General features: G+C 44.2%; 1 protein-coding gene across 1 annotated transcript in view; it reads left to right on the top strand.

Annotated features, from left to right (window-relative positions):
• The window catches only part of LRP3 (LDL receptor related protein 3), a 59,882-nt gene extending 37,584 nt beyond the window's left edge, over positions 1-22,298 (top strand). The window contains exons 2-6 of the mRNA XM_033942377.1: positions 1,417-1,555; positions 7,605-7,813; positions 12,753-13,839; positions 19,497-19,629; positions 21,235-22,298. Of these exons, the coding sequence (XP_033798268.1) occupies positions 1,417-1,555; positions 7,605-7,813; positions 12,753-13,839; positions 19,497-19,629; positions 21,235-22,014 (2,348 nt within the window). The 3' untranslated portion in view covers positions 22,015-22,298. The remainder of the gene's footprint in view (positions 1-1,416; positions 1,556-7,604; positions 7,814-12,752; positions 13,840-19,496; positions 19,630-21,234) is intronic.
• The last annotated feature ends 5,461 nt before the right edge of the window (positions 22,299-27,759 follow it).

The raw sequence follows: 27,759 nt of genomic DNA, 5'->3' as shown, positions 1-27,759 counted from the left end.
CTGATCACTACGGCATTGTGCGGGCATTGCTGGAGCAGTCCCTCGGTGGAGTCTGAGCAGAGTTGGGAGTTATGTGGGCACCTGCACGGCTAACTGATTAAGTAGGACCTTTTAAACAGCAGTCTGATTTTTGCCTGGTTAAGTATATGCGGGTAGATCACTGAATATTGGGCTGTGCCCACATAACTTCTGGGTGCTGCTGCTGACCAGATATGACCTGGCGTTGAATATCCAGGTCTAAATTAGCTGGCGGTGTTCAGTGTTTCTAAAAAAAAATACTGACTGTGACCAAGTCAAGTGGTGACCTGACACTTAACTGTGTTCCTGACTGAGTCATGTCACGCGGCATACAGTCCCCGGGTAAGGAATTAGTCTAGTGAGTCAGTTGCACTTCACTTGCAGCCTTTGAGTGGTTGGCATGACGTAGCGAACTGGCAGGGGAAGAGCAGCCGGGGAAGAGTCTCTTGGCTTGGCATACCTGCGTAGTAGAGAATGACGCGGTGACAAAATTCATCACCGTTCCCGTCCCCGCGGGAAACCATCTTCATGTCATTCTTTAAGGAGAGAGGGAAGAATCAGAGTATGAATGGCCACAACCATTGACCCGCAAGCTTTGCTTTGAAGAATGCTAGTGTAGAAGGACTGAGGTTGAAACAGACACTACAGAATGACAGTCTCTGGTATCCAGAGCAGATATTGTGATGTCATAATGCCTCATTCCACCAGTGCCTAAGAACCAATCACATCAGTGATGTCACAATGGCTTCATTATCCTTGGCTCACATAAGAATCAGAGTATGAATGGCCACAACCACTGACCCGCAAGCTTTGCTTTGAAGAATGCTGGTGTAGAATGACTGTGGTTGAAACAGACACTATAGAATGACAGTCTCTGGTATCCAGAGCAGATATTGTGATGTCATAATGCCTCATTCCACCAGTGCCTAAGAGCCAATCACATCAGTGATGTCACAATGGCTTCATTATCCTTGGCTCACATACGCACAGCCACTGACCCGCAAGTTTTGCTTTGAAGAATGCTGGTGTAGAAGGACTGAGGTTGAAATAGACACTAGAAAATGACAAGGGATTATTTCCCACGGTTATCCGCGGGGACGGGAACGGTGATGAATTTTGTCACCGTGTCATTCTCTACTGCGTAGTGTTGTTTGATGTGGATGTGTGAAACGCCCATTCCCTTTGCTGCGAAACTCTGATGTGGTGAAAGCCACAAATCGCACTGGCATTGTAGAGGAAGGCAGAATAAACCTGTGCGGCACACTACCCACAGCAAATTTCGTCCTCTCTGTCAGTCTGTCAGCCATTTAGTGGTTGACGGGAATCCCATGCAGAATTTGTTTTTCATTAGCATATTTGATGAGAATGTCATGTGTTCCTCTTTTCATTGGCCAACAGCGGCTTGCAGTGGAAAACTGGAACAGCATACAGAAAGACGCGGGGTGATTTACAGTCCTTCCTGGCCACTGAACTATCCTCCGGCCATGAACTGCAGTTGGTACATCCAAGGGGACCATGGAGACATCATTACCATTAGGTACGATCTGCAGATAATCAACCGTGCACACCTTTTGTTTTGTAATGCTTTCATATTCTATGTAAACATAACTGGTTTGTTGCTGAATAAAATTTATTTAATTATTTGTTCAATTTTCTATACCGTTCTCCCAGAGGAGTTCAGAACGGTTTGCATGAATTTATTCAGATACTCAAGCATTTTCCCTCTCTGTCCCGGCTCACAAGCTTTCTAATGTACCTGGGGCAATGGGGGGATTAAGTGACTTGCCCAGGGTCACAAGGAGCAGCGTGGGTTTCAACCCACAACCCCAGGGTGCTGAGGCTGTAGCTTTAACCACCGTGCCACACTCTTGTTGGGGGAGGGGAGGTATTTATAATTTGATTTTTTTACTACCTGCTTTCTCCTCAATAGAACCCTAAAGTAGACTATAGTCAAAGTCAGTGGTAAAAATACAATCCAACTAATAAATGCCGTCCCCACAGCTGAAAATTGTTGCATCAATTGCTCGTTGCTCCCATGGACATATCTGATAAGAAGTCCATTATTACAGTGTAGTGAATGGCTCAGCTTGGTTGTGCTTCGCACAACCATGTGGAGGGACCAGAGTTTGATTATTCGACCAGGTCTCCTGTCCCTTGAGGATGCTGGAGGAGAGGAAAACACTGACCAAACACGTGGGGGGGGGGGAGGGAGGGGAATTCTTTAAAATACTTGAAGACAATTACAAACTGATTACTACTACTACTACTATTAATTATTTCTATAGCGCTACCAGACCCACGCAGCGCTGTACGGAGCCACAAAGAAGACGGTCCCTGCTCGAAAGAGCTTACAACCTAAACAGACAAGACAGACAAACAGGATGTCATGGATATAGTTAAGGGGCATGGTTAATCAGTGGGCTGGGTTGGAGGGCATTGGGGAGTGGGATTATGGATTGAAGGCTATATTAAAAAGGTGGGTTTCCAGTCTGCTTTTAAACAAGGGAAGGGGCTTGGTGGACAAACTCGGGTAATTTATTCCAGGTATAGGGGGCAGCTAGATAAAAGGAACGAAGTCTGGAATTGGCAGTGGAAGAGAAGGGTAACGTTAAGAGTGACTTATCGGAGGAACGGAGTTCTCTGGGAGGTGTATAAGGAGAGAGATATTGAGGGGCAGCAGAATGAACACACTTGTAGGTCAGCAATATATATGAGGGCAGATAGGGATCATGAGTGTAGCCAGGTTGGAAGAAGATGAGTCATGCAGCATAGTTTTCACAGATTGCAGGGGGGTGGGGGAAGAGATGGCACTGCGGGAGACCAGTTAGAAGTAGATTGCAGTAATCTAAGTGTGAGATTACGATTAGGCCTGTAAATCATTAGAATAATAATATACAAGACTTTCACATGGACAGTGCAAGGTAAGACAGTGAGCAACAACACAAGCACAGGCCAAAGATGATAAACTCAAGGGAGGAAAAAGCCTCAGAAACAAACCCTCCCAGCCCACAATAGTGGTTTAAGGTGGTCGGGCAAAAACCTCATTGGCATAAAAAACCTCCCGTTGGATATCTAAAGGCTCTGTGCGGTTCAATAATTAAGATAGGTGATCTCCACGATCGGTACACCCAGTGGCGTACCTAGGGTATGTGGCACCCGGGGCCCATCATTTTTTGACACCCCCCCCCCCCCCTCATGTAAAATTTTTTTTTTTTTTTTGCAATAACCATGAAATGGAATAAATGGTCAGAATAGAAACAGGCAGTGAAAATTTTCTTTTTTTTTTTTTTTTTTTTTCCAAAGTATTTTTATTGAGAATGGCAAAAGGTCCAGACAAGCAACCATGGTCTGTACAGAAACTTATACATTATCAAAAAGAACACAGAATGAGAGTAACAGCAACAACAAGCATGAACAAGCCTCTCCCAAGAGAAAATTGCCAATGAGAGGCATAGCAATACACAACAAAAGGCCAAAACTTGGGGCAAGCAAACAAATCCCACCCCAGAACCCACAAGAATAATAAGCCGGACTAGACCCTCAGCCATATTTTATAATGAAAAAAACCCCCACAAGCAACAACACCCAGACCGCTTACCAGACACACCAATCCGCACAACAAGCACCCAAGAAACACCCAGCCACCACCCAGACAAAACTACCAGACACACCTACCCCACCAAGCCCAGACCCAACCCCCCCTCCCCAGAGAGTGCAAGCGCAAAGTGGACCGTGAAAAGGGCAGCTGCAGAAGTGGAAAGCCCCAGATAAGTAGGTTAGCTAAAGAAAGCCCACAGATAGAAGAAATCAGGATAACAGAAGTTCCAACAAATGCTCCCACAGAAAATTTTCTTTTATTGAACCTCATTTATGTAACCATTATTCCAAACATAACATAACATAAATTATGTCTGAATTGTCATGACATCAGAAGTACATATGGAGTAGTTGCAGGTGATGCTTGGGACAGTTCTGATTATGTTAGTTTGGTTTTATGTGTTTTTTTAATAGAAGGGTTTTTATTTCTTTTTTTAAGGTTTTGTAGTTTGTGGTCGAGGTCAATAGGTTGTAGAGTTGGGGGTCAAGTGTTGCAGCTCGAATGGCTAGGAGGTTGTCGAACAGTTTTTTTTCTTTTGACGTTTTTGGTTGGAGGGTGTGTGAATGGTGCGTGAGTTCTCCTATGTCTGTTTGAAGTGGATTGAATTATTTAGCTGAAGAAATTAGTTACCCCCCCCATTCCACACACATTAATTCTCTTCCATTTTTGTTCCCATTATAAAAAAACACTGATAAGTTCCCAGGAAAAAAATACATTAAAATAAGAAGTGAAAACAAAGGCCCCTACAGATGAGAACATAACATAAGAATAGCCTAACTGGGTCACACCAATGGTCCATCATGCCCAGTAGCCCATTCTCATGGTAGCCAATAGTGCTGCCCGATTCAGAGAAAAATATTTCATTCGATCCGATTCACCCTGTTGAATCGATTTTTCGATTAGATTCACTGTTAATGACACCGCTTTTTAAGTTTAAACAAAGTATAACAATAAATTTCACAACAACAATAAATTTCACAAAGTACTTAAAAAAAAAAAAATCACATTTTTCCATTAAAGCAGTTCTGGAGACATTTGCTTGAACAGTCTTTTTTCCCAGTCCATAAGCAAGCAATATGAAAAAGATTTCCTTAATTATCTACTCAAACATTTTTGCTATTTACTTTCATTGTACCTATACTATTATTCAGTAGAAAAAATGGACTTAACTGTGCAGGAAATGAATCTCCTCATACACCCACCATATAGTGCAAAAATGTGCAAAGGTCTGTTTTTTTCTTTCGATCACTACATAGCCTAATGCCACACAAGCAGCGCTGTTACAAACATATTCTGAAGGTCAATGCTAAGGTTGACAAAGTTTCCTTCCTTGGACCAGAAGGAGATACTGACAAACCACTGGAAGAGATTCTAAAACAACTACCCAGAAATAACACCCAAAGACCCACTCAGTGTGTGAACCAGTTGAGTGGAGTGGACTAACTGAGGGTGGAAATGGGCCCAGAGTTTGCTCAGCAGAATTTCCCAGACTACCTCTTCCTCTCAACACACTGACATGCTACCACCACCACCAACACTAGGAACACCTCACCGAGTATGCCAGCAATGCTTATAAACTTTATAAAACACATTATTATATTTTCTTATAAAGCATATATTTTAACTGAACTCAGCCTTGCCATTCACAAAAATAGAAAAGTTCCCATTTCAAGCTGTCTCATGTACACTTTTCAAATCTAACATATTGTAATCACAAAACAGAAAATAAAATTATTTTTTCTACCTTTTGTTCTCTGATCAATATTCAAATCTTGTTGGTCCCAGGCTCTTGTTGTCTTGCTTGCCAGGGTCTCCTTTCTCCGTGCTAACCATCCGTCTGCCATCTCTGTTCTCCCCTTCCGTTTCCCTTCCCTCTCCCGGAGATCTGGCATCTTTCCTTTTTTTTGTCTCCATCCACAGATTCACCTTTTCTCAACTCCCCACCACCCCAGGATCCACCATCTCTCCCTTTCTGTTCCCAACTATCCTCCTATCCAGTATCTCTATCCCCCCTCCACACCATCCCCTGTTTCCAAGTTCTCTCCCTTTCTGTTCCTTCCCTCCCTAAATCCCATTATGCACCATCTCTCTCCCACTCCTCTGTTTTTAGACCCATTATTTCTAACCCCCAAAGTCTGGCATATGCATGTATCTTTGAACCCCCCCTTCCCTCTCTCCCTCTGTGTACTTTTACACCAGGACCCCCCTCCCCCGAAGGTCTGTCCCCCCTCCGAAGGGCTACACCCCACCCCTGAAGACCTGCACCCCCCGAAGGACTTTACCTCCCACCCGAAGGTCTGTCCCCCTCTGAAGGCCTAAACCCCACCCCTGAAGGACTGCACCCCCCCCCCCCGAAGGCCTGCACTCCCTTGAAGGTCTGCACCCCCCCGAAGGCCTGTCCCCCCCTTGAAGGCCTGTCCCACCCCCTTGTAGGCCTGTCCCCCCTTTAAGGCCTGCCTGCCTGCCTTTCCCCCCCTTGAAGGCCTGTCTCCCCCTTGAAGGCCTGCACCCCCCTTGAAGGCCTGCACCCCCCTTGAAGGCCTGCACCCCCCCTTGAAGGCCTGCACCCCCCCTTGAAGGCCTGCACCCCCCCTTGAAGGCCTGCACCCCCCCTTGAAGGCCTGCACCCCCCCTTGAAGGCCTGTCCCCCCCCCCTTGTAGGCCTGTCCCCCCCTTGAAGGCCTGCCTGCCTTTCCCCCCTTGAAGGCCTGCACCCCCTTGAAGGTCTGCACCCCCCCAAAGGCCTACACCCCCACCCCCGAAGGTCTGCACCCCCCTGAAGGCCTGCCTGCCCCCCTTGAAGGCCTGCACCCCTTGAATGTCTGCACCCCCCCCCCCCGAAGGCCTGTCCCCCCTTGAAGGCCTGCCTGCCTGCCTGTCACCCCCTCCCCCTTGAAAGCCTGCTTGCCTGCCCGCCCGCCCCACCCTGAAGGCCTGATGCCCCGACCCACCCCGAAGGACCGCTCGCCCCCCTGGCCTCCCCGCACCACCTATGAACAGCCGCAGCAGGATCGCGAAGTCAGCGTCGGGTACCAGCCCTAAGGGGGTGTTCCCGGCCTTGCCGTTCAGTCCCCCGCCACCCCCGAAGGACCGCTCGCCCCCCTGGCCTCCCCGCACCACCTATGAACAGCCGCAGCAGGATCGCGAAGTCAGCGTCAGCGATCCCTGCTGCTTCCTGCGCCACGGTCCCGCCCCTCCTCTGACGTCAGAGGAGGGGCGGGATCGCGTCGTAGGAAGCAGCGCAGGGATGCTGACGCTGACTTCGCGATCCTGCTGCGGCTGTTCATAGGTGGTGCGGGGAGGCCAGGGGGGCGAGCGGTCCTTCGGGGGTGGCGGGGGACTGAACGGCAAGGCCGGGAACACCCCCTTAGGGCTGGTACCCGGGGCGGCCCGCCCCCCCCCCGCCCCCCCCTAGGTACGCCACTGGGTACACCCCAGCGTTTCACAATTCTGCTGCCCGATCGAAAACTTTGACTCCGTGCACATCGACCAAGGCGGTTTTTGCCCGACCACATTAAACCACTCTTGTGGGCTGGGAGGGTTTGTTTCTGAAGCTTTTTCCTCCCTTGACTTTATCATCTTTGGCCTGTGCTTGTGTTGTTTCTCACTGTCTTTACTTTGCACTGTCCATGTGAAAGTGTTGTATATTATTATTAGTGGCGTTTCACTATATCTGTGTCATTTAGAGAATCGTTAGAATAATGGCTTGTGCATGTATATCTGGGTATATGAAATATGTGCTCAAAATTATTTTCTACATTTAACTGTACTTTGTGAGGTGTAGTTAAAATATTTTGTGATAGAGTGCATTCTTTTACTGCTGTGGCTCATTTGCATATCATTTATTTCACCCATTAGTATGCACATGCTCTGACAGTGTTCAGCACACTTAACAACACTGGCTTCTGTGATTATTGTTTTCCGGGTAACCACAGAACACAACGTCAGTTGACTCCATTTTGGGTTTCTTTATATTTTGTACTTGCAGTTTTAAGAATTTTGATATGGAAGATTCCCACAAGTGTAACACGGACTGGCTCATGATTGGCCCATCCTCCAAAAAACAAGAATACAAAGTTTGTGGTCCCTTCCTCCCTCCTGCCTTCATCTCTGCAAGGGATCACGTCTGGATATTTTTCCATTCTGACCCGTCAAGTTCGGGACAGTCTCAGGGGTTTCGTTTGTCTTACATAAGAGGTACAAAGATAGGTCATTATTTGCTATTCAGCTTATTACTCTCCTGCAGATGAACATTGGAGTTGTGAGTATGGAATAGGTGTTTATTTCAAAAACAGTGGTATTCATTTTCAGGTCCCTGTTTACTAAGATTTTACCCGAGAATGTGGTGAAATCAGTTAGCTTAGCAGGGTTTAAAAAAAGGTTTTGCTACTTTCCTAAAAGAGAAGTGCATAAGCCATTATTGAGATGGCTTGGGGAAATCTACTTCATATTTCTGGATAAGCAACATAATGTTTTAGTACTTGGGATCTATCTAGGTACTTGGGACCTGGGTTAACCACTGTTGGAAACAGGATACTGGGCTTCGGTCTGTCCCAGTATGGCAATTCTTATGTTCTTTTCTTAGCTTCTGCACATAGTAATAGCCGAAATTCAGTTTACCGTTGAGTTAACTTTATGGGCACCATGCATTTGATGTGGAGAGAGAGAGTTACTGCTGTGTGTTAACGACATGGCCAGTAATGCAAAGTACAGTTAGCTTTGCCTCTTGAGCTTCTGTTAACTGCGCTGCATCATCTTCCTTGTTAAGAGCAGTTAATGTAGCTAATTTTAAAAAAATGGTTTGGACAAGTTCCTGGAGAAAAGTCCATAGTCTGCTATTGAGACAGACATGGGGGAAGCCACTGCTTGCCTTGGATTAGATGGGCCATTGGTCTGACTCAGTAAGGCTATTCTTATGTGCTTAACTGTAAATTGCGGTGACGGGTCAAAAGCGCACGAGGACAAAGGCGCGCCGACAACCCAGCGCAGACAACTAAGCGCAGGGCTTGATCGCGCCGAAGAAAAACCATATTTTAAAAGGGTCCTAAAAAAACAGGGAAAAAGTTAGGTTTCCAGTGTAATGAGGGGGGTTACAACCCTCCAAACCACCCACAACGCCAGCGCGATCTCTATTAAGTAAAGTGGGAGGGCTCCCCACCAACACCCACCGTCAGACCCCTTTAAAATACGGTTTTTCTTCGGCGTGATTGGTCCTGCGCTCAGTTGTCTGCGCTCGGTTGTCGGCGCGCGCTTTTGACTATGAACTGTAAATTGCAGTCCCTGGCTATTCTCCTTCCCACAGTGGCATTTTCTGCGTCAGCTATTTAACAGAGAGGTAGCACTTGCTGACAGTTAATGTGTTGTGGAATTAGGGCTGGATTCATTAAACGCAGATACTCTTCCTGTTTTCTGAGATATACTTTATTGAGTAAATATAACACAGATACTCAAAAAGGGCGCTCTGCTCTGAGCAACCTTTATAGAGTGGCACTAAGCAGCGGGTTTTTTTCTGGGGCCGATTTTTTGAGCACCATTAATGAATCCGGCCCTAATTCCACGAGCACATTAGCCGTCAGCAAGTGCTACCTCTCTGTTAAATAGCTAACGCAGAAAATGCCACTGTGGGAAGGAGAATAATTATTTATTTAATTCAACTGAACCAGTCTGTCACGTAATAATAACTACACCTAATATGTGCCAACTAGGATGAAAACTTGCATTGCAATCTTGTACTGATATTAGGTATGTTTAACCTGTAACCTGTTCGCCGCTCTTTGGGGACAACGAGATAGAAAATGGATTAAATAAATAAATATTCTCCTTCCCACAGTGACATATTTAAGAGAGAGATAGCACTTGCTGACGGCTAATGTGCTATGGAATTAGGGCTGGATTCATTAAGAGTAACAGTAACTTTGTATATTATAATATTTAATATACCGCTTTAGCTAATCCAAAGATCAAAGTTGTTTACAATAAAAACTTAATATCACCAAACAAAATGAGGAAGGAACTCTAATTTAGGATGGTAAAGTCTACCATTCATTCAAAGAAACTAGCATTAAAAGTATCAAATCATTTAAACTCTTTCCGGTAGCATAACAGGAGTTTCCATTGCCTATTAAGTATCGTTCACATTTCTGGCACCATCTTCCATCCTCAACTATATAATTATCAGGAATATATTAGGTACTATTCCAGTGTGTACATGAGAAGTCCCAAAAATTCACTGGTCTGTAATTTGATCTTGCTGTGGCTCCAATGCATGAGATTGGGCACTGAACACTTATGATTTCATTAATTATATATATATATTAGTCTTATAGCCCGTTACATTAACGGGTGCTAGAATATATGTGTGTGTGTCTGTCTTTAATTCTTTCTCTCTCTCTCTGTGTCTCCTTTGCGCTTTCTGTCTTTCTTTTTCCTTGGCTGTCAACCACCACCCCTTGCCTGCTCCCCCTGTCCATTCTCCCGTCCTTTTACCTACCCTGTCCTGCAGTAGGCCTCCCTTCCTTTTCCCCCCTGCTCTGGAGCACTGGGACACTGAATGGTACATCTTTATGTAAATACTTGAAACTTGATTTCTCATTCCCTGCAGCCCTCCCCTGTCTGTCCAGTCTAGTCTCTCTATTTTCTTCCCTTCACCTATTCCCTTCCTTCTACCTTGCAGATCTCTCTCTACCTCCTTCTTCCTCTCCCTAGCCCACAGTCGTCAGTTTGGTACTTCTCTGAAATATCCTGCTCGGATGCCGGTGGTACCGCTCCCCACCCGCCACACCCGCGCTCGGTCCTCCTTCTGGGGGGTGCAGCGGGGAACGCAGAAGTCATAAGGGCAGAGTGGGGGGGGGGGAAGAGAAGGCTCCGAACAGGAGAGCCGGCGTCGGTTTGCGTTTGTTCCTTTAGGCAGCCTCGGTCAGCATTAGGGTTTCGCCGGCCGCCAGCAGTAGACATAAAACTTTCGCCTCAAGCCGCGGTGGCCTCCTCCCAGCAGCTGCCGCTCCGCACTGCCTTTGCACCGCCTTTCGCCTCGAGAGCAGGGAAGGCCAGACCGTAAGCCGCGCATGCGCACTTCCTAGCTACAGCTCACGGAAAATGGACGCACGCATAGGAAGTGCGCATGCGCGGCTTACCATTTTATTATATTAGATATATATATATATAAAATTTGAGTGTATATTATTACTGTTGAAGATTTAAGATTGAAGCATCAAACTTGAAATACTGTAAGTTAGATGCTTCAATCTTAAATCTTCAACAATAATAATATACACTCAAATTATATATATATATATATATATAATTAATCAAATCATAAGTGTTCAGTGCCCAATCTCATGCATTGAAGCCACAGCGAGATCAAATTGGGACCATCATGACACTTATGCGTCCCTTGGCTGATTCCATTAAGTTATTACCTATTGATCATTGAATAATCACCAGAGCTGGTATATAATGGGATATCCTTATTGACATACTAATCAATCACACTTGCCAGCGATGATGATTTATACAGGGTGGCTACGCAGGAATCCTCCACCTCGTGTCTAATCATATGTGCAAATCTCTTGGCATCTCCCCAACTCATTCTGAGTTTCGCCCCAAGTGGCTTCTTCAGGAGGAGTGTCAATTGAATTATCGTGAATGTGAGAATAAAACGTTGCTTCCCAAGGTTCAGTAGTGCATTACATTCTTATCCGCTCGGGCAGAGCATCCTGCTATACCGTATATATATATATATATATATATATATATACACATATAATTTGAGTGTATATTATTACTGTTGAAGATTAAGATTAAGGCATCAAGCTTTCAGACCAGTGAATTTTTGGGACCATCCTCCATACACCACATCACAGAGACCCTGTACTTTTTTTTGTTTTTGATCTTCCAGCTCCTTCTTTAACACTCCTTTCAGGCCGGTGCTAACGCCGTGACTCCCTCCCAACTCCCCAGTTCATTCACAGTTGCCAGATTCCTACATAGTGCTACTTAAATCTCTGATAGGCCTGTTTTAAGATATATGTATGTATGTAATTCTTTAAGGGGTCATTTTACTAAGCTGAAGTAAAAACTGTTCTTAATGTGGTTAACATAGGTTTTTCCTGTGTGTTATACCCAGATTTAATGCAGCACTTTGAAGGGCATTGCTTTTTTTGGTATGTGGTGTGCTAATGTTGCCATTAGCACATAGAACCTGCAAGAAATGAATGTGGAAGCACTTACCACCTCCTGTTTAGGAGGTGCAAAATGTTTCTGCATCAATCCTGTGTTATCCAGATAGCACACATTAATCACAATACACAGGAATGCCCACTCTGTACCCAAGACACACCTTCTCCCAAAAATATTTTAAAGAAATAGGTAACGCTCGGGTTACTGCATGCAAACTGGCAAATACCACAGAACGGTTAAAAAAATTTTTTTTTTTATTATCAGAATATCAAAATACAATACAATAAGAACAATCACCAATATGAAAACAAAACATCACACATCAAATACATAGCCATGGGGTTTCCAATGAAACAAAACATACACCGTCACTCTTCGGCATATGGCAATAATAATAAACAACCCAACCCACACTCAGAAGCAACCCTTCCACCTCCATCCCTCCCAAGTACTGCCTCCTTCCCCCTCCCCCCATATACAGGCCTGGGTCTATGTGAGAGCATCAACAAGACACCCCAAACAGATAGAGGAGGAGCAGAGAAGTCACCAGAGAACCTTCCTAGATACCACAGAATGTTTTAATGCATTTTCCAGTAGTCTGTTAGCATGCACAAAGGGCTTAATGCTCTTTAGTGCAGGGGCTTCAAAAACGCTTATGTACCTCTTCTCTATTTTTCTAATCGGCTTGCAGACAGCACCTAAATAATCATAACAGGTGAAACAAACCACGAAAAAGAATAAAACAAAACCACGTAAAGGCAACTAACTAATATAATCTAAAACTATCTGAAAACAAATTCATTAAAATATCAAAATACACATCTGTGGAGGAAGCGTAGAAAAAAAACAGTTGACATTTTCATTGTTTTTAAAAATGTGGATTTCAGGGGTGGGAAATATCCAAGATTTTGATTGTCAACCTTCTTGCCTCTCCTCTCTTTTCTTGTTCCTCCCACAGGGAAAGCAGGCCAGAGCATTTGCCTGTCGGATGAATATTTATGTGGCAACGGCAAGTGCATTCCTCATACGTGGAAGTGTAATTCAGTAGATGAATGCGGGGATGGTTCAGATGAGAAAAACTGCACCGTTGCCCCAACAGAGCCTCAGATCAGCCTTTGTCCTTCTGGAACATTCCAGTGCAGCGTAGGTGGCTCTACTCAGTGCTTGTCAAATGAACTGAGATGTAACGCGGCTAAAGACTGCAGGGATGGGTCAGATGAGGAGAACTGTCCCGATCTCTCCTGCGGCAAGGATCTTGGTAATTTCTATGGATCTTTTGCATCCCCAGACTTGTTTCGTGCAGATCACAGCAAGGCGGACCTGTACTGTACCTGGTATGTGGACACACAAGACAATCGACACGTCATCCTACAGCTTGATTTACAGCTTGGCTACAACGATTATGTCAGAGTGTATGATGGCATTGGGGAGAGGAGCGATAGACTGGTACAGACGCTTTCTTATCACAACAATAAGCATTCTGTGAACATAGAGTCCCCTACTGGTCAGCTCACAGTTTCATATCATGCTAGAGCCAAAAGTACAGGCCACGGATTCAATGCTACTTACCAGGTGAAGGGCTATTGCCTCCCATGGGAGCATCCTTGTGGCAGCGAGGACGAGTGTTTCTCTGACAGGCAGCACTGCGACGGCTGGTGGCATTGCCCCAATGGGAAAGACGAAGAGAACTGCCCAGCCTGCCAGAAGAATGAATACCCTTGCGAGGGGAACAGCGGGCTTTGCTACTCTGTACTTGAGCGATGCAATAATCAAAAAAACTGTCCAGACGGGTCGGATGAAAAGAACTGCTTTTCTTGTCAGCCGGGCAATTTCCACTGCGGCACCAATCTCTGCATTTTTGAAACCTGGCGCTGTGATGGTCAAGAGGACTGCCAGGATGGAAGCGATGAGCTTAATTGCTTAGTTATTGTGCCCAGAAAAGTAATTACCGCTGCCCTTATCGGGAGCCTTGTGTGCGGCTTGCTCTTGGTTATAGCCCTGGGATGTGCATTTAAACTCTATTCGCTCAGGACCAGGGAATACAGGTGCCAATCTTGTGCATGGACTTAATTGCCTCTAGTATTTGTACACTTTCTTCTGTTGTTAAGTTGTAAAATGCACTTATTGAAGCCAAGCTGAGGTGAGATACAGCGGTATGAAAGATGTGGAGGTTTTAACTGTGTGTGTATAGAAATGGACACCAGAGGAGCTTGGTAGGAGCTTACTCTGTAAAGCACATATGTCAAACACAAAGCCCGCGGGCTGAATCTGGCCTTCTTAGCCTTTTTATGTGGCCCATGGCAACGTTCCTGATCTTCCTCTTCTGAGCCCAGTGTTTCCTCTCCTCTGCGTCGGTCCGACGCCAACGCTGCCACGCCGGAAAGTCTGCTGGCCTCGGCATTGACTCAGCAGTGCTGTTTGTGGCTCCCCCTCCTGCCCTCCGTCCGCTGTGGTCCACCCTGGCAGAAACAGGAAGTTGTGTGTCATTGGAGACAGACCATGGCAGGCGGAAAGCAGGAGGAGGAGCCACGCATAGCACTCCCGAATCACCGAGGCTGGCAGATTCCCCGGCCCGGCAACGACATCAGACCGGCACTGGAGGGAAAGGCACGACGGGCTATGAAGAGAGTGAGATGAAGGGAGAGAGGTTGGACCTGGGGTAGGGTGGAGAATGAGGGAAAAAGTTACTTGAAGGGAGAACCGTTGGGAAGAGAAAGGGAGAAATGATGGACCTGGGGGGAGGGAGGCTGGCAGACAGGGGGAGAGATGGGATGGGGGGCAATTGGGAAGAGAAAGGGAGAGAAGTTGAATCTGGAGATGGAAGGGGATGGAGAAATGTTAGGCCTGGGGGTGGAAGGGAGAGAGAGATGTAGCATCTCTTTTTGTTTTCCCTTCCATATAATTGTTCAGCATCAAGGGGGAAGGAAGAAGAACAACAGAAAAGAGACGGAGCAAAATGTTGGACCAAGAGGAGAGAGGAGGAAAGAAAGAAGGAAATAGGAGGTTGGGAAAGGAGTGAGATGGGAAATGGGAGAGTTACAGAATAAGAGAAGATGGAAAATTGATAGGAAGCTGAAAATTTAAAAAAGAGAAGTTTCAAGTTTCAAGTTTATTAAAAGTTTGTTGTACACGCAATGTCAAGAACTTCAATGTGTATAACAATTTAAAATTAGGAGACAAAAATAAAACAATTTTATACAAATAAACGTACAATGTATACATACAAATAATTATCGATACAAAAGGAAAGAGGTGTGAACTACAATCTTTTAAAGAAGATAAAGATACATTTAGGGAAAAAACATCCAGAGGGTAATGAAGAATAATTTAAAAAATGTGACTAAGGGCTCCTTTTATAAAGGCACGCTACGGGGGTTAGCATGTCGGACATTTCATCACGCGCTAACCCCCGCAGCAGCCTAAAATCCTAACGCCTCGTCAATGGAGGCGTTAGGTACTAGCACGGCAGGCGCTTTAATGCGCGGTATTCCGCGCGTTAAACTGCTACCGCGCCTTTGTAAGAGGACCCCTAAGCATAAAGGAGAGGGTAGGGGAGATTGTGACCTATACATAAGGTTTAATTAAGATTGGGTATTTGAGAATAAGGATTAATAATGGATGAATTATTCTATCTATGTCTCAAATGTGTCTTTATGAGAAAGAGGGCAAGATTTGAGTGGACAGAGACAGAAAAGAAAAAAGGAGAAAAGTTGAAAGGGAAAAATCAATATGTTGGAGACAGGGACTGGAGCAAGAGAGAAGAGGAGAAAAAAAATGGACAGCAGACACTGGAAAGAGGATTAGAAGATAGACAAAATCAGAAAGAGAAACTGGGACCAAAAGCAAAATGACCAGACAACAAAAGGTAGAAAAAATAATTTTATTTTCTATTTTGTGATTACAATATGTCAGATTTGAAATATGTATCCTGCCAGAGCTGGTGTTAGACAGCAAGCGTGAACTAGGACCTAAAAGAGAGGAATTTTTTTTTTAAAATTTATTTTGTAGTTGGCGTGGGGTTGGAGAGGTTGCATCCCTATACTTCTACTAAGACTAACCCCCTCATTTGCTGGCAAGCAGGGTGGGTTTTGGCGCCGGTGCCAGCGATTGATCCAACGCTCAAAGAAGTCCTTGAGCATCGGAGCCACCACCGACGCCAAAACCCACACTGCGCGTTGGCAAAGGAGGGGGCAAGTATCTTAATAAAAAATCCGGCCCACGACGTAGCCTGCGTTTTAGATTTCGGCCCCTTATCTGATTTGAGTTTGACACCCCTGCTGTAAAGGAACATAGGCACCTGCTTTCCTTTGTGCAACATGTGCTTATAATTTAGGTATGCACTATAGCCCTCCCCAAAATATCTTCTATATTACAACTGTAGATCATTCGGGTGGCCACGTCGTATAGAGCACACACAGTTCTGAGGGATTGTGCCCTGAGGAAACCTGAATAGGGTGAAACATGTTGGCAGTACTCTATCCCTCTTGGCTGAACCACCTAAGATAAGTTCTAACTTTTATCAACTATTTATTGAATTAACACAAAAATATAGCATTGCACAAAAAAAACTTTAAAAAAACTAAAGAGACCCGATGACGATAGGGGGCATAAAGCCAGTTGCTATGAGACATAATTGAGCATCTGGTGGCACCTCTGAGGGCCTGAAGACTTTTGTTAATAAACAGTTGTAATATAGAAGATATTGTGGGGAGGGCTATAGTGTATCCCACCCCTTAGGTTGCAACAGTACGCATTCTTCTATAAATATTTTCCATCTATAAGCCTATATACTAATATAATTTAGGTATGAACATTTACACCAGCCATAGAACTGGCATAGGTTTTTGTGCTGAAATTTCAGAGATATGTGCATAACTTACAGTATTCTACTGTATAAGTTACGTGCAGATATCATAGGGACTCTTTTACTAAGCTACATTAGTAAATGAGTTTAGCATGCCCTAATACAAACTTTCGTGTGTGCTAAGCCCATTTCTAGCATGGTCATAAAATAGGCATTTTTCTATGTGTTCTCACATTAGTATCAGTGAGCGGCCATCTAAAAAAAATTAACACAGGAGCGCTTACTGCCTCCTATTTAGGAAGCACTTAGGACTCCTGCGTTATAATAATAATAATAACTTTATTTTTATATACCGCCACACCATGTTAGTTTTGGGCAGTTTGCATCAAGAGGACTGTTAAAAACAGTGATCATTACATATCATATGGTACAGTTGTGATATTCAAATTACAAATCATTTCAGTCAGTTAACATTTCACCATATCTATCCAGTAACAAATTTATCAAATAAATAAGTTTTCAATAACCTTCTAAAAGAATAGTATGACTGGGTTTGTGGCAACAGTGTATTCTATCATAGATTTGTTTTTCCTAAAAAATCTCTTATAACGACAAGCCTTTGGTGCCGGGAATGCAAACCAGTGTTTTTGTTGGACTTAAATATTTCAAAATGGGAGATAAGCTAAATAGGAGCCGAACCAAATAATGTTTTAAAACAGATACAACCGAACTTAAAGAACACTCTGGCTTCAAACGGTAGCCAATGGAGTTGTTTATAAAACGGGCTAATATGATCAGATTTTTTCAGACCAAAAATCAGACAGACTGCTGTATTTTGTATTAATCTTAGTCTATTAATAATTTTTTTAGATGACCCTAGATAAATGGGAGGAGCCTGAGGTGCTTCAGCCAAGCAAGGCCTTAGGCCCCTCTTCGTGTATCAGATGATGTGCTGGGGCGTGGCCTAAGGCCGCTATTGCACAGCAGCAGGTGGGGGTGCAGGAGCAGGAGGACTTCGTTCTTCCTCCTGCTTCCGAAGATGGAGGCCTAGGAGCAGGAGGGACCAGGCACCCCTCCTGCTCCTGAAGAGGAGCCTTGCCGTGAGGAGCAGGAGGGACTGGGCATCCCTCCTGCCCCCAACAATTTAAAAGGTACGCAGGGCAGGTGGGCGGGGTTCGACCTGAGGTGGGCTGATAGTGCTGCGGTGGGGCTGGTCGGGGGTGAGGTGGAGGGGTGGTCGGGGGTGAGGCCAAAGGAGCAAGAGGGTCTGAGCATCCCTCGTGCTCCTGAAATACAGATGGGGGCTGGGCTGGGCGGTTATTTTACATTACATTAGTGATTTCTATTCCGCCAATACCTTGCGGTTCAAGGCAGATTACATAAAAGTTTTCAGAGATTACATAAAAGTTTACAGGAATAGCATAAGAGATATCATAAGAGTTATATAAGAATTACCAAAGAGTTGTCAAGATCTTAAGGTGATAAATGTTGGGTAATAAGAATTACCAAAGAGTTGTCGAGATCTTAAGGTGGTAAGTGTTGGGTAAATAGAGGAATTTTAGCATTAGTTGGGTAGTTAGAAGCATATTAGAGTATATTAAGGGTGTAGAGTGGGTAGGTGGGGTTTAGGTAGGAACTGGTCATATTAGATAGGTTTTATGTATTTTTTTGAAGAGTAGGGTTTTAGTGTCTTTCTTGAAGGTTTTATAGTCTGTGGTCAATGACAACAGAATGGTGATTTGTCTGTCCAGTTTAGCTGCTTTGGTGGCTATTAGGTTGTCATATAGTTGTTTTCGTTTGACATTTTTGGATGGTGGGTGTGTGAAAAGTGATTGGGTTCTCCTGTGCCTGGATGAGGAGGATTGAGTTAGTCGGTTATTCCAGTAGGTTAGGCTTTCTCCGTTAATAGCTTTGAATAGTAGGCAGAAGAATTTGAAGTGTACTCTTGCTTGTATTGGGAACCAGTGAGAGTTATGGTATGCTTCTGTGATGTGGTCATATTTTTTCAATGAGTAGATGAGTCTTAGGGCTGTATTTTGTATAGTTTGTAATTGTTTTATCATGGTCGCTGTACATGGGAGGTATAGTATGTTGCAGTAGTCTATTAGTCCAAGGATAAGGGATTGTACCAAAAGTAGGAATTATTTCCTGTCGAAGAATTTTCTCTGTCTCCCCCACCTTTCCTACTCTCTGCTGCCATTCCAGCAGTGCAGCCCCGCTTTTAAACCACGGGCTCGCACTGCGGGGAAGGGGGCCAGAAAGCAGGAGAATCGGGGGAACCAGAGAGTCAGGGCGAGCAGGCAGGAGAGATCGGGGCAGAGCCTGCTGCTTTTCCTGTCACTACTGTCAAGGTCTGCGCATGAGCGGGGATCGCACATTTGCGATCTCTGCTCGCAAATGGGGGTGTTCCTCCGATCGCCCCTATTTGAATATGACTGATTTGTGAATCAGTCGGACCTGCCCGAATCGGAAACGGAAAGTTTGCGTTTAAACTGGAGAGACCATTGTTCTATTTGTGTCAAGATGAATGAGATCTGTTTTTTTTTTTTATATCTACTGTAACAGATGTTTGAGGGATGAGTATAGTAATGTCATCTGCACTGGACACATTGACCAGTTAGTGCACTGTTAATGTCAGTATGGCCACCACCACAAATATTTTAATAAAATTGCAGGTTTGATGTGTGCAGATGGCAAAAATAATACAGAATGCTTTTGCACATCTTGCGCTAGAGGCCATTTTTTTATGCATTAAAGCGTACATTAGCATTTAACGCAGTTTAGTAAAAGGGCATCGTCGTTTGTTTTGTCTCTGACATTATTACTGAAAGTCTTCCTTGCTTGTGCTCGTCCTGCGTGATGCATCTGTTCTTTATGTCTCTGAACACATTACTTCAGAGCGTTCGAGACCCAGATGACACGGCTTGAGGCTGACTTTGTGCGTCGTGAGGCACCCCCATCATATGGACAACTGATTGCACAGGGACTGATACCGCCGGTGGAAGACTTCCCAGTTTACAATGCATCACAGGTAAATTAATTTGAAAAGCTTTTAAATTTGGAGCATTCCACCCAGGCGTGACAAGGCGTGTTCAAACTACAACAACTGAACTGAGAACAGTTGCCCTGAAGAAGAACTATGGGCTCCTTTTACTAAGCTGCGTTAGAGTTTTTAGCGCACACTAACCCCCCGCGCTCCGTGGAAAAACTAATGCCAGCTCTATGGAGGCGTTAGCGTCTAGTGCGCGTGGCATTGCAGCGTGCGCTAAAACCGCTAGCACAGCTTAATAAAAGGAGCCCTATATGTATGATCTAGGAAAGATGACTTGAACCCAAGTGTACAAGCTGAGACTTTGAAAATTGGACTCTGCCCAATTTTCTGAGGTCTTTTTCTCTCATTGAAACGCAGGTGTCATACATAAAGTTCTATTTCAGCGCAACTGTTATCAATTCAGATGTGTTGTCTGATGGCTTACTAGCCTACTGTGTTTCCCCGACAATAAGACAGTGTCTTATATTCATTTGGGGCCCAAAAAAGGCACTAGGTCTTATTTTTGGGTAGGGCTTATTTTTTTCATGTACACGATCATCTCTCCCTTCCTCTCCTTCACCCCAATTCTTCCTCTTTGCTTTTCCCCGCATGTGCACCATCTTTTCTCCCCTCTCACCCATCCCCCTTGTGCCTTCCCTCTGCAGCATCTTTCTATCCCTCCATCCCTCCCATCCCCCTTGTGCAGAACCCTTGCCAGCTTCCATCCTTCCCTCCCTCCCATCCCTCGTGCAATAGAACCGTTGAGCACCCGCCGCCGTCGCCGCAGCCCCCGCCGCGCAGCTGAAACCGCAGAACCTCCGCTGATCCTCCATCCTTCGCTCCCAACCGATTCCTGCCGACCGCGACCATAAATACCTTGCTGCAGAAGAGTGTCGGGCCAGCAGCACTCAAATGCTGCTTCACGGTCTTCTCGCTGGGGAACTTCTCTGCACTGATGACATCATCAGTAATGCAGCACGCAAGGCCCCAGCGATAAGGCCGTGAAGCAGCCTGTGAGTGCTGCTGGCCCGACACTCTTCTGCAGCAAGGTATTTATGGCAGCGGTCGGCAGGGATCGGTTGGGAGGGAAGGATGGAGGGTCAGTGGGGGTTTGGCTGCGCGGCGGGGGCAGGGCAGGGGAAGCGCGGCTGCCTACAACTAGGGCTTATTTTCAGGGGTAGGGCTTATGTTAAGACCTACCCCGAAGATCTTGCTAGGGCTTATTTTCGGGGTAGGTCTTATTTTCGGGGAAAAGGTACTACATAAAAAGAAATACAGCATTGAAATATTTTTGTTACTGTTATGAGAATTGACAGATTTATACTTGTTGCATTTTCTTCAGTCTTAAACTGAAATAAATGTCATTCTTGAGAATATTTTTTCTAGGAAAGGTAGAGAATATTCTAGAGACAGATTGTAGCTGTTGTGTCATGTAATGCTTCTGTTTTTACAATAGGAATTAAAAAAAAATTTGCAGTTGTGCAATTCTGCTTTTCAAACAAGGTTTTTTTCCAAAGCAGGAAATGTTTTCACAGAGAAATCGCCGAGCGTGAGAAACTAATCTTTTTTTTAATATATTTTGTGTTTTTTTTGTCCATCTGTCAGGCATCTGTTCTGCAGAATATCCGTACGGTTATGAGACGACAAATGAGACGCCACACTTCAAGGCGAAGTTCATCCAGGAGACGCTTGGGTAGGCTGTGGAACAGACTATTCCACCGACCCCGAGTAAGAGGACAGATCCCACTCTTGACCCCATCGCACACGACCCAGACAGCTCTGAGCGAGGCAGTTTTCAGCCGAACTGAAGGAAACGCCCCGAGTCCTCTGGCCACTCCTGAAGGACTCGACACGGATGCTAATGGTCACATTGAGATGCTGCAGGAAGTTGCCGGTAGTATTCTTTATGTGGATTGCAGTGTTGCAGAGCCATTGCCTTCCAGTGACTCCTCTGTCCCTTGCACAGACACTTACTCAGAGCCTGACACAGGATGGTGTAACACATCTTCAGGCTCCGAAGAGGCGCCCAGCAGTAAATTTAACACAGAATCAGGGAAAACTGAAAGTGCCACAGAAGCTGCTCAGGAGGGACCTGCTTCAAGGAGGACTGCTTCAGAAAGTAGCCATTTGAACGGCAGCTGCCAAAGGATCAAAGAACCTTCCAGACTGCCTTTGAAAAAACCAGGGTCTGCCTTCTCCGATAGCCTAATGAATGCACAGGTTCGGGTGCCTGAACATCATTCATGCTGCACTCCGTCCTGTCAGGAAGAGCCTTTGGGAGTCCACAGTGTTTGTCATTATTCTGTTGAAGTGCCAGAGCTCGAGCCCTCTACCCCTCTCTCGGAAATCAACACCAGTGATGATGAATCCTTACTTGTTTGCTAACGGGATGCTTTGTTCACTTACCGGGTCTCTAGATTTTGTATTTTTGAAATTTTACAATATAGTCTTCATTTTGCAGCATATATTTTTATACGGTACTGCATTTCATTCATAACTTGTTTGCCTTGTAGTTTGAGCCATGAAGGAGCCGGCCGGGAAGTCACATGGCCTTGGAAGGGGGGGGGGGGGAGAGGTAAATACATCTGAATGGATATAAGAGCTGTGTGCCGACATCCATTATGAAATCACAGTTCAGAATTTTAACTTTCCAGACTATGTTCTGCTGCTCTAAACTCTCAATAAAATCATGGGAAGAAATACCCACGTCTCTCCTTTGCACAGAATGCTCAGAAACCCATTGCACTAGCAAAGTTAAGCACTCCAGAAAACACTTCCCTGTGTATACTGGTGATAACACATGGGGGACCTTTTATTAAGCTGCGTTAGGCACCGACACATGCCTATTGCAGGTTAAAATGGCATACTGTGGAACACGCTCAGACTTCTCACGGTAACTGCCATACCAACACGCACTAATCCAGGTGCTGAAAATATTTTTAATACTTTTCTTAAGAGGGTGTGTTGAGGAGGAGAGTGAGAATTCCTTTGCTAATCAAGTAGTTTAGGATTATCACTTGAGCCCTTAACCGCTTACAAAATGGGTGGTAGTAAGTGATCATTTTTTTTTATGGCCTCAGGCTAATGGCTATTTCAGTGCATGGCCATTAATATAACAAATAGAAAATTGGACATTTTATCGCTGCAGTTAAAATAGCTTTAGCGCAAGAGTGTACTGAGGCCAGTTTTTGCCACAGCTTAGTAAAAGGACCCCATAATCAATACTGACCAAGACATACCAACATTTACAGCCAGATGTGCCATTCTGCCTCTTGGCTTAAATCTGGTGGTTTCTTGGTGTAGAGTTACGTTAATACCTTGCATTTATGATATGGTCTGAAGCACACTCTGCTCGTCCACTGAGGAAAGGGTAAACAAAAAGTGGACTCTAGAAACACAAAAATTATTTTTATTAGTATTAGCAGCAGTGACACTCAAATTGCAAAGCTGATTCTACCTGGTCTACCATGACGCTATCACTGCCTTTCTAATTTGTGTTGACTAAGGGCTCCTTTTACGAAGGTGCGCTAGCGGTTTTATCGCGCACATGGTTCTAGCCGAAAATCTACCGCCTGCTCAAATGGAGGCGGTAGCAGCTCGCGCGCGCTATTCCGCGCTTTAAGGCCCTAGTTCGCCTTCGTAAAAGGAGCCCTAAGTGTTGGATGAAATTTGCAAAGACTTGCTGGGTTTTTGGGGGGGGGAGCAAAGTTTGCACTTCATGACTGCTACATCAAGTTTTGGGCTCTTCATCTGGAGTCAGCTCTGCCATAGAATGTTGTGACAGTATTTATAGTTCAGTGATGAGAGGTTTGAGGAGAAGCACAACTTTCTTTCTCTTATTTTATAACTGAGCATTACAGTTGGACATGCAGAGCCCCATTTTAGATAGAACATAGAGAAACAGGAATTATGATGTCCAGGTCGGAACATGTCAGTTTTTGTTAGTAGTTTAGAAAGGAATCTTCCAATGTAGAGCCTTTTCTGAAATACTTACAGAAATAAGAACATAAGAGTTGCCATACTGGGACAGGCCAAAGGTCCATCAAGCCCAGTATCCTGTTTCCAACAGTGGCCAACGCAGGTCCCAAGTACCTAGCTAGATCCCAAGTAGTAAAACAGATTTTATGCTGCGTATCCTAGGAATAAGCAGTGGATTTCCCCAAGCCATCTCAATAATGGCCTATGGACTTCTCTTTTAGAAAATTATCAAAGCCTTTTTAAAACCCTGCTAAGCTAACTGATTTCACCACATTCTCTGGCAACGAATTCCAGAGAAGTTGTGTGGTGTGCGAATAAATATTTTCTCTGGTTTCTTTTAAATCTACTACTTACTAGCTTCATCGCATGCCCCCCAGTCCTAGTATTTTTGGAAAAAATAAAAAAAGCAATTCACATCTACCCTTTTCACTCCACTTAGTATTTTATAGACCTCTGTCATATCACCCCTAAAACGTCTCTTCCCCAAGCTGAAGAGCCCTAGCCACTTTAGCCTCTCATAGGGAAGTCGTCCCATCTATTTACAATGAGAGCATCTATTTTACAAGTGTCAAAATCTAAATTATCAACAGGGCCAACATGGCAATGTACCCATCTATATCCCGGCAAATACAAGTGCATGTTGCTATTTCAGAGCATACACATATATATCCAGCACACACCTATGTACATCTGCCATTTTGGAAACCTACACATCTGTGTTTCTCCAAGCTGTCACAGAGCCCAATTTCCAGTATCATTTTTGGAGAAGACTGAAAACCCTGGGGGAAAAGGAGGTGATCTCCCCTAAAGCCTCCAGTTGAGTGCTGTTCAAAACAAGCACTTTCTGAAATGGGAAATGCAAGTGTATATTTTTGCCCTGATTGATTTCCATCTAGAATACTTCCAGATCATACCCCTATGCCATGTGCACATCTTCACAATTTGAATGTGTACATCCCAGCTTTCTAAAATCATAATTTAGATGCTGGTTTATGCACATCTAAGGAACATGGGGCTTGTTAAAACCCCACCACAATTATGTATGTATCAAGGACAGCATTCATAATTATTCTGCTCAATAAAAAAAGATGTTTATACTGTACTGTGAAGTATGTAAATAAGGAAGTTCCCAATGTCACTGGAATGTACTAACGCTAGAGCATTCAATCTTCTAAGGCAATTATTTAATTTGCAGGGGTATAATCGATAATATTCCAATAGTATTTCTTCAAGTCAACAATAACTTAACATCTCTTCACAGAACCTCAGTGGTACAACTCTGAGCTCAATTGTTTCATCGGCTCTTTTATTTAATATTTCTCTTATCATTTTAAAATTTTTTGACTTTCAATAAAAAGATTTTTAAAATTTTACTTAGCTTATAATTAAGTCTCATGCGCCTTTACTCAAGGGGGGGGGGTCTCCTGTTCAACATGTTATGCCAAATGCTTTTTCAAGAACATTCCCTATGACAAATTTAAAATCCTATTAAATCTAAAAATTGTCTCAACATACTTTAACAACTATTAAGCAAGTTCAAATCGACCTTTTTAAATACGCACCGCACTGTCAGTATCCAATCTCCACTCTTTACGGGACAAGATGAAAAGTCAAAAAGTTTAAAATGATAAGAGAAATATTAAATAAAAGAGCCAATGAAGAAATGTTACGAAAAGCTTAGGGCAATGAAACAACTGAGCCCAGAGTTTTACCGCTGAGGTTCTGTGAAGAGATGTTAAGTTATTGTTGACTTGAGGAAATTCTATTGGAGTACTAAAGCTAGGGAGGCATGGAAGGAAGCCCCACCCCCCACATAATTTTCATAAAGCCTTACTTGGAAGCAGTGATGACCTGTAGAGAAAAAAACATAGGACCCACTCACAATTTCATGCCAGCATTGAAACGTAAAACTGGTCTGCAGTCTTGGAATCTGACTAATTTTGTTGCTTTATCACAGGCTTCATTTATCTGCATTACGTCTTATGTCTGGATTTACTCTCATTCTCCTACGGTTTACAGTTGGAGGTTTATTGTTGGTTGCATTCACTTGATTTTTCCTGTTTTACTTTGTTTATGATTTTTGCAGTGTTCCTCCGCCTGTTTCTTTGAATTTCCAGCTCTTTTGGAACAAGGGATTGCATTCTGGGACCGTGGGCCTTCGTTTACAACTGTCTGAAATTTCCCCCCTTGTTTTTAAATGGTTTCTTCCCTGCCAAGATATCTGAGCTGGCTACTGCAGTGATGGTACTGAGTGGGGGTGGGTTGTTTTTTTTTCTGGAACTCTGCAATCCTGGGCCTGTATTTGGTCACTAGACGTTACCCTTGAACAGTGATCCCAGCCAATGACCCAACTCAGGAACTGAACCCCAAAGTGGAAGTTCACTCCATTGCTACTGGGCCACTGTCTAAAGAGATCATGTCACATGTGCCACATATTGCAGAAGTAATGACATGTTAACAGTGTCATGAGATTTAAGATGATGTTGGCAGATGACATTGTTTCTCCTTGTGCATCACTGCCGATCTTGCCGTTCCCAAAAATGCTCTGAAGCTTTCACAACTGGGGACCAGTTGCCAGAAGAACAAAGTCTATGCCTGGATCTTATTCTTTCAGGGCAAAATGGGAAGTGGACTTCAGATGGGCAACTCAGGAGAGGCTTCAGCCTGTGGTTTTTAGACTCTGTTCCCATAGAAGGTTCTAGGCTGTTAACCCAGCATCATTTTCAATACCAGATCTGTCCCATCCCCAGTAGTAATTATGGTTGCAGTTAGAATGAATGTGTAACCTAACTACAGTAGACTCTCTGTTAACCGGTTAACTCAGTTAACTAGAACTCGCAAGCCACCAGAAAAGAAAAATCAAAGAAATGCTGTAATACTATGCTCACCACATGTCCGGTAGTTTGTCTGGAACAGTTTATGGTATGGCATAGTATGGGATATAGTATTAGGCCTATTTTTAATAATAACTCTCAAGCATCCAAAAACTACAGGTGAGCAGGGGTCCACCCAGTGCCAATGTGCATTGTTAGTGTAGCTGATGGGGATCCTAAAGGGTCCTCTCTGGACTCCCTGAGCTGTCAAAACCTCAGGGCAGTTGGCAGCATGCTTTCACCTCAAATGCTGAGAGCTCTCCTTGCATACTCAGTTAATGCACGTGAATTGAGCATGCATGGAGGTTCTCAGCGTTGGACAGAAGCTGCTGATTTCCATGAGATTTAGAAACAGAAACATGACGGCAGATAAAGGCCAAATGGCCCATCTAGTCTGCCCATCTGCAGTAAACATTATCTCTTTCTCTCTCTCAGAGATCCCTCATGCCTATCCCAGGCCTTCTTGAATTCAGACAGTCTCTGTTTCTACCACCTCTTCCAGGAGACTGTTCCACGCATCTACCATCCTTTCCTGTAAAAAAGTATTTCCTCAGATTACTCAAGAGCCTATCACCTCTTAACTTCATCCTATGCCCTCTCATTGCAGAATTTCCTTTTAAATGAAAGAAACTCAACTCATGCATATTTATACTATGTAGATATTTATATGACTATCATATCTCCCCTCTCCCGCCTTTAGACAGCTTGGGAAGGCTCTGGAGAGGACTGTTTAGCTGGTGGGGCTTGAGGATCCCTGCCAGTCAAGGTATTAATTTATATTGTATGAGGGAAGGGAGGGGCAGTGGATGGAGAGGGAATGTGTGGGCTATATCCACCCAATTCACCCCTAAGTCCACCCAAAAATAGAGGTCTGACTACACTCCTGCCACAGACCACAGCTTTCTGGAAGCTGATAATGCAGGCATCTTGAGCCCTGACTGTGTCACTATTCTAGTACAGAGATTCCCTCTATCTCTGCCAGCCTAAACCTAGGTCTTTTGCTCGGCAGCCTGAAGTACTGACAATTAGAGGATTTTTTTTTTAAATTACTGTTTTACTGTTCCAACATTCTTGTGCATGCACGTTCCACTTTTACAAGGTCTCATTACACAGTACATTAAATTAATAGGGTTGTTAGCCTCCACGGCCACACTAAAACCATACTGTCAATACAAGAATGTGTTTTTTTTTAAATTATAAAGGAAATAAGCCTAATTGAAATTGAGTAAGGGGTATGTTATATTATGGTTGTCATGGAAATTTGAAAGGCATAACACAT

This window comes from Geotrypetes seraphini, chromosome 4, assembly GCF_902459505.1.
Source record: "Geotrypetes seraphini chromosome 4, aGeoSer1.1, whole genome shotgun sequence".
Taxonomy (NCBI): Eukaryota; Metazoa; Chordata; class Amphibia; order Gymnophiona; family Dermophiidae; genus Geotrypetes; species Geotrypetes seraphini.
This window is presented reverse-complemented; position numbering and strand designations above follow the sequence as displayed.